This window comes from Apis dorsata, unplaced genomic scaffold (assembly GCF_000469605.1).
Source record: "Apis dorsata unplaced genomic scaffold, Apis dorsata 1.3 scaffold_52, whole genome shotgun sequence".
Classification (NCBI taxonomy): Eukaryota; Metazoa; Arthropoda; class Insecta; order Hymenoptera; family Apidae; genus Apis; species Apis dorsata.
Window position 1 is genome coordinate 1,440,913 of NW_006263353.1, and position 8,253 is coordinate 1,449,165.

An 8,253-nucleotide genomic window follows, 5' to 3' on the forward strand; every position below is an offset into this window, starting at 1 on the left:
TCTCTAAAAATATTTCATCCATCACTGGAAATGCAGAAAACATGTTACAGAAAACATCCACAAAATATGAATTTATATCGAACAAACAATTTGAAATATGTCTTCAACTTTCGCGAGAAGAGAATTGTCAATTTTAAAATTTTTCCCAATTATCCCCGCGAAAAATTCTGCATTGCGTCAAATCATCAGAGATGCACAAATTAGCGCACATTTAAATAATAAATTTGAAAGTTTTATCCAAGCGCCTCTAAAATTATTAAAACCTGTCAAAATGACACGTTTCTTCTCCATAACTTTATTTTGATTTTTTAAATTCTGCTCGTAACAAACTCAACAATATTAATAAAAATATAATGTACAACCACATCTTGAACAAGATAATAATATTAAAATAAAATGCATCGATACACGATAAATAAAATAAATAATTACTTAAACGTATATAGACGTATATTTTTTTATATTTTTGCTCACGTCATGAACATTTAAAGGATTTAAACAAATAAAAGGAATATCGACGAATAGTTTGAGGGAGGAAAACGATTCCCAATTGATCAACGAACGAAATGCAAAATGCAAGAGGATACGAATGGTATAATCCTCGACGTAACTAAAGCAATTAATCTCTCCGTATTATAAATATTATTCCTCGAAACGCCAATGAAAATTATTCCCTCGAGGGTGGTGTCAGAACAATTTCATTCTCTATTATTGTTATTGTTATTTCACGATCGCGTCGGGCGTGCTCCCTCCTGTTTGATAACGCGATACAGCTGTTTTCGTAATTCCCGAGCTTTACGCCCCAATAATTTCCCGACTGTGGGTGGTTGCGTCGAGGGATATTGGGGGTGGTGGATCGGAAGAGGAAATTAAACGATAACTAAGCTGGAAGATCGGCGGATAAAGAATAAAATAACAATTTTCCTTTCACCTTTTTATTTATTTAATTCGAAATTTTTTTTCGCCCAACGAGAGATGAAGAAATAATTGGTTTATTCTACTATATTGTTTATTCTCGCGTGGGCCATCTTCTTGAAATAATAACGAAATGAATTTTGAGGTGACGATAAAGTGTATCGTCGATCGGTTACTTGTGTGGTTATCATTGACTTATACTACTTGATCATCACCATTTATAAAATAGTTATCTTTTTATTGGTTTATTCCACTTATTTATCCTATTCATCATGGAATTGTATCATCTTATCTCATCTTTTATGGCTTATTGTCTGAATATATTATCAGGTTATACTTATATCATTATATTAAGCCATTTCTGATTATGATTACTTTTGCTCATACTTTTGTATTACTTGACAGGTATTATTACCGAGCTGATATATATAAATATGAGATGATATATAAATATGATTGACTTGTACTACTTTTTTGTATCACTTACTGACTCGTAGCAACATTAAAAGAGAAAAAAATAAAGGAAGAGAGAAAATTTGTAAAACAAACTTACTAATCACTTTTTATTGTTGGATTAAAAAAAAGAAGAAAAAAAAAAAAAGGTCGAATCGATTATCGACGACAAGTGTCCTTCGCTTCTGAATTTCCTAATTAAATCAGGTGTCGGGCAAACTTCGCCGGAAAGAAAGAAGTTAAAGAGATCTCGAACGAACGAGGACCAAAAAAGAAAGAAAAAAGTGGGGAGGAGGAAGGAAAAGAAATAACGTGTCAGACGTAACGCGATTAGGGGTAGACGAGACGCTTTCGAAGTGAAAATCCAATTCGAAACTTTTGTGATCCCCTCGACAGGTAATAGAGCGTACGTATCGTTCAACCCTACCGGAAATCCTGTTTCCACCGAATCTTGCGACCTCTCCGTGAAAATTTTGTTCTCTGCTTAGATCTGCTTTATTCACGCCCCTTCGTTCATGATATATTTTTATCTCGCATACTTTGTTTTTTTTTTTTAATATTTTTATACCTCTCTTTCTATCCAAATAAATGCGTCTCTTATTTTTAACTTTGGAATATATTTTTCTTCGAAATTCCAAGATCGTAAGTGATATTTAAATAACACTCTATTTATTTAGCATCATAAATTAGAATCAATTATTGATTATCACGATCTTATCACTTATCATTTATAATTTCGTTAAAAAAATCTGAAAGAATGATATTGGATCACGTGGAAACGCATGGTTTATATCCATTTTCTTTGGTTGTCTAACAACAAGAAGAGAATTTTTCCTAAGAAAATAAAATAGTTTATTCGTGTCGAGCTCATTTTCCACGTTTCTTAAGCTTGTTATTTCCACCCCTTGCATCGAATTTCCACTCGTTTCGACGGTGTATAAACGAGGCTGGATTTTTCACTCTCAACCAGCCGAGGATCGATCCTTCGACGACACGATTATTGCGCCATCGATGTCTCGTCCCTTCTCGGATAGAAAAATCGCTTGGACGAGTGGCAAGTTGTTTGGAAGAGGTTGTGGAAGAAGGATTTTTGGAGGAAGATAAATTTTCTAGATGTGGCATTTTTTCTTGTGCTCTGTTTTTTTTAAGAGGCATCTTTTGGGAATGGTAAGTAATTTGAAAAGATAATTTTGCAAAAGTGAATATATATGCATATATTTTATATTTGGATATTTTTTTGTTGTATAACTTCTGTATTAATTATTTATATTTATAATATTCTTTTACATTTCGAAGCTTGCGATCACAAAGAATCTTCTTTTTTTTTTTTTATTTTTCTGGATTCATTAAAAATAATTTTTCTTAAATATTCGTCGAAATTTATTGATTATAGTTCCGAAGAGATTTCTTCAAGTTTCTCTTTGAAAAACTTTGAAATTTACACAATTTTCTTGTAAACTGATTTTGTAAAATTTCATTTTTTTAAATTTAAGAAAAATAAATTTACAACAAACAAAAGCATACCTTACCTCATTTTTTACCATACCTTTTCCTCATTTTTTCCATATTATTTCATTGTACCACACTTCATGTTAAACCATTTCATTCTTAGAAAATTTTCTTTCTGTTCGATTATTGTAAAAAACTTTTATTCAAACATCATCACCATCGTCAATTCTAAAGGAATAATAGAAAAATAAATTTAAAACAAAATATACAGTGATACAGTGATACAAATCAATATATATATACTTAGACAAGAATCACATCCTCATTTTTTATATCACACTTCACATCTTCAACGATCTCAATTCAAATTCTGAAGAGAAAATTTTCTTCCTCGTGTAAAAAATTTTCGATCGTCGAAAGCGATCCAGATATCAGACATCAAAGGTCAAATTCATCGCCATTAAAGTTACAAGCAGCGAAACGATGACTTCTTCTTTTTTTATACTTTGAAACCTATACCATTCAGCTCTACCATTCACCTTCTACAAGACGAGTTTTCAGGAATTTTTACGCGACTCTCGCCATTGTAAATTTTTATTCTTGTTTACGAGCTTTCGAAACGGCTGCCGGAAACAGTTCTCGAAGAAATAAAGAATTCACCGGATAGAACCATCGCGACTTTTTAAACCTTCTCTCTTTTCTGTGCACATTCTCATTTTTCTCTTCGTCTCTCCTTTGGCGAAATTGGTATTCGCCGACCTTTCCTCCGGGATTCGATTAAACGGATCCCTTTTGTCAATGAACTTTCCTTCTCTTAACGAGGTCTTTTACCTCTCCTTTTGTTTCGAAAACTTCTTCCCTTTCCCTATGGCCTACTTTTAATAAGTTTCTCATTTCGCTTGTTTCACTCAACGAGATAGGAGATTGGATTGTGCATTAAAGGTTAATTTAATTGGTTTGTTTTCCAACGATCCTTCCTCAGTTATGAAATTGCATTTTCTTTTTTATACAATTGTATTTGCTAGGTATTTGTTCGAGGTGAGAAAATCATTTGCATGATCCAGACGAGGGAAAAAATTTTAATTAAATTATGTTTATGAATTAGGATGTAATTGAATGAATATTTAAATATTGGAAATTATTTGGATATTGTAAGACAATATCTATGAAAATATATATAATATCGTTTTTTATATCTTATATTTCATGTGTATATTTATTAATAAATGGCAATTGTATATAAGTAATAAGTAGAATTAAGAAAATTATTCTTTTAACATAAAATTTATTCAAAGTTTTAGCACTCAAAAATTTGTATAAAAATTTCACATGCCACTTCCTTATTTATCTATTCTAATACAAAGTCGAAATTTTTCACAAGTTTAAAAATTCGATTTAGAATATAATTTAATAGGAGATTACACGTGAAATTTTTCTAGAAATTTCGAGACAGAAATTTTTCAGTTTTGTATTAGGAGAATATAATTTTAAAAAAATGGCACATGGATTTTTTGAAATTGAATGTGCCACTACTTACCTTTATACTTTACCTTTTAATTCTGATAATTATCAATTAATCATTTTTTAATCAGTTTACTTAATTCTAATTATAAAATTCGATATCTTTTTAAAATAATATACTTTTACTTATCTCTTCAAAAATCATATTTTCAAAAACGTATGATATTTTTAAAAACCTATAAAAAATATATATACATGTAAATTATATAGATAAACAAAAATATAAGAATCTAAAAGAATAAGAATACAAAAATACTTCTATTCTAAATTTCCTGTATAACAAAACAATCATTTGTCAAGTAGTACAAGTCAGTCAAATAAGAAACAAATAAAATAAACGAAAATTAACGCTCAAAATTTCGTAAATATTCATAACGATCGTGTTCGCAATCATCTCGAGAAACATGAATCATCATCATTCACGATTTCGTAATTAAAATGTCCATTCAATCGTCCTGTTTCAGAGGCCTGGAGCACGATGACGTATTGTTGCCAGCAGGACGGTTGCAACTCGGCCCCATCGTTCGTGTCCAGCAACAGCCTCGCGATCGTCGCGATCACGATGGTGCTCCTCCTTGTGCTTCGTGGCTAATACGTCGTTTCCAGCGACCAGGTGACCGCGAATGGAAGCTACGGGATCCCTTCGACATCACCGCGCTAACCATCGATTATTGTCCTGGCCTTTATCTTGCTGATTGGACGCTGACCAGTCGATAGTTGTCGAACAATTTTGATCGAATATCTATGAAATTTTCATCCTTCAATCGATCTTCCATACGCTCCATCATTCTCATTGATTCTTTGGTTTGAATAATTCTTTTTGGTTTGATGAAAAAGTATGTGATTCTCATCGATTTCTATATTTTCTTTTTATTTACCTTTTTATTATTCTTTTATTTGCATCGACGTTTATATTTCTCTTCTTTTTTTTCTGGGTTAATGAAGAAGCCATTTGCGATTCTATTCTTCTTGTGAAACGGGTATAAATTAAACGGGAAGTTTAATCGGTGATTCAAGTTTCTTAATTTCACTTTAGTTTCCAGCGAAACGCTCTCTGGAGAATTTTATTCGATTTAATTTTTGTGTAAAGAAATTCCGTTCTATATTCGTATAGGAAAGTTTCTTAAGTTGTTTAACTCGTTTCCCCTCTCTCGTTAAATGTAAAACATTTGAGGAAATTAGGAACATCCGTGAGAAAGGTTGAGCTCCTGATAAAATTCAATCTTTGTTCTTCGAGAGATAAAAATATTCATTCCTTTTCTCGATTGAAATATTTTTTCAATTGGATAATTTAAATTTTGTACAAATATATTCTATTAACTTTTTCCAATTTTTTTTTTTTATCTAAAGAAAACAATTTTTCTATGATAATTTTTCTATCAACTTTACACTTTGAACAATCTCATGATTCCATGAAAGACTTTCTTATGGATTCTTTTTATGACATTTCATACATTCGAAGAAGATCGAATTCTTTTCACAGTTGAATTTCCATCGGTCAGCTTCCTTTTATTCGAAGCTGACACTCGCCTCTTGAGCGACCCTCGAATTCGATTTATTCGAGAACTGGTTCACCGATTCTTCCACCTCTTTTCTTCAGTTCATACCACTGCATGCAGCCATGAGTGCTCGGTCTAACAAGAGCTGGAAAAGGGGGATTCTCGATGACACGTTCTCCAGTCACGCTTCGAACAGAGACGAAATGGAATTCTTCGAGGCTTGAAAAATGTTATTTCGATGATTCATTCGTATTACTTTCCGTATATAATCTTTTATCATATATATTTAATTTCTTGTGTATCGATTTAATCCGAAGAAATTTCTCATAATGGACGCATTACGATATTATATGATCCTGAAAATTATATTTGGATTATTATTTTATAATAATAATTAATAATTAATTGAATATTCATTAAGTCTAAATATTAATTCAATTGATTAATTCAATTGATTAGATTCATCGAATGTTGATATGAAATAATTGTTATAATTTTTCGTTATTCTTTGTTATATGTAATTTGAAAAGATTGAAATTTATTTATTCAATGATACCATTAGATTAATCTGTCTACTCACCATATACTTTATTTCTTTTTGCGTTTTGGTTTTGCTTCAGAAACCTCTCAGCTTCATTCACAATGATCGATTTTCGATTCCTTCTCCCTCCTTCTATCGGTTTCCCATTTAGTTCTTCGACTTTTTCCATCCCATTTTCCCAAGTTTATTCTCCTCTATTTTCCTTCCATGACAACATTTGCCACATATTGCATTGGATCTCTCTTCAAAATACTTCAAAACTTATTCCTGTAATATTCAAACACAACAAAAAAAAATAAAAACGTGTATTATAATTCTAATATATTTTCGAAAAGAATCGAAGAAAAATATAAAATATAAAATGAGAGAAAAAAAAAAGAGAAATAGACAACTATCGATTCATTATCAATTCCAATTGAGCAAGAATTGGCCACCGCGATCGCGAGAAATAGAAAAAAAAAATTGGACCACAAAAAACCCGTGATAGCGGACGAGATAAAAGCGGAAGTACGGTGTAAAGCGTGCGAAAAGAGAAGGATTTCTCGATGGCTCGATTATTCGTGGTCAATTCGATATATTTCTAGTTCGTAAGATTCGTTCATGAAGGAGAAAAGAGGAAGGCAAAAAAAAAAAAAGAAAAAAGAATAAGGTAGTAATTTGGAAGAAATGGTAAAAGAGAAAAAAAAAAGAAAAAAAAAAATGGAAGAGAAAAAATGAAACCCGCGTGGATATACAAATATATATATATATATATTATGTAACCTACATACAGACAACAGTTTAATGAGGAACAGTGAGGATAATAATGATAACGTTATTATTATTATGATTACTATTATTACTATTATTATTATTGATTATTATTATTATGAATTATTATTATTACTATATTGCTACTAATTACTACTATTACCATTAACTATTATCATTACTAAAAGATTAACGACACTAAACTGGAAGTATTACACCGATTATACATAAACTTAATTATACATATATATACATAAATATATATATATATATTTATATATATACAGGAATATATATATAAACATATATGTATAAATATATATATATATATTATAAATATATATATAGTAGCGATAAAAGATCGATAGGCGTCGAAATCGAATGGAGAGTTTGTCGATTATTATTACTACCGTATTGTAACCGCTTGAAGTAGCCTTAATAATTGTAATTAACGAACGCACGCGTGAGATATTAAAAAAAAAAAACTGCGTATATCTTATTGGTTGATGTGAGGAGACTACGTATTACCTCGTTTTAATCTTGTTTTTTAAATATTCATTTTTTTCTTCCTCTTCTTTTTCAATGATTAAAAATATTGAAAGAAGTCATCAAGCAGAATTATAAACACTTCTACGAAGAATTTTATTAAATAACAATTTTTCTCTTGCACGGTTTTCTATTTCATACTGCTCGTATTGGTCAATTAAAAATCATTCGTCTTAGTCAATTACCACGAGTAGAAATTTACACGAGTTGAATTGCTACGAGAGATAAATTTAAATCGGACTTTTTAATCAAAATAAATAATTTTCCCAACTTTTTCTGGTTCATGAATTTTTCTCTTTTCTTCTTGTTTCTCCTTCGCTAAATCAAATAATGGAAAACAAGAATTAAATATTTATTAAACTTAATTTTTAACATTTTCGATTTTAGACAAATAATCGAGATCAAAACGAGAACATTCGTTCTCTCCTCAGGTTAACCAACATCTGAAATTCCTAAATTGTAGAATGATTCATCCTAGCCGGTAAGCGAGTCACAAATAGTAGAGATGATAATCTACTTTACCTGTTTCACGAATGAAAGCAATGAAAATAAAAAAAAAAAAAAAAAAAAAAAAAAAAA

At 30.4% G+C, this 8,253-nt stretch overlaps 1 protein-coding gene across 1 annotated transcript in view; it reads left to right on the forward strand.

The window, feature by feature from the left end:
* The window catches only part of LOC102680877 (U-scoloptoxin(05)-Sm1a), a 112,327-nt gene extending 104,074 nt beyond the window's left edge, over positions 1–8,253 (forward strand). The window contains exon 4 of the mRNA XM_006609190.2: positions 4,803–8,253. Coding sequence (XP_006609253.1) covers positions 4,803–4,930 — 128 coding nt within the window. The 3' untranslated portion in view covers positions 4,931–8,253. The remainder of the gene's footprint in view (positions 1–4,802) is intronic.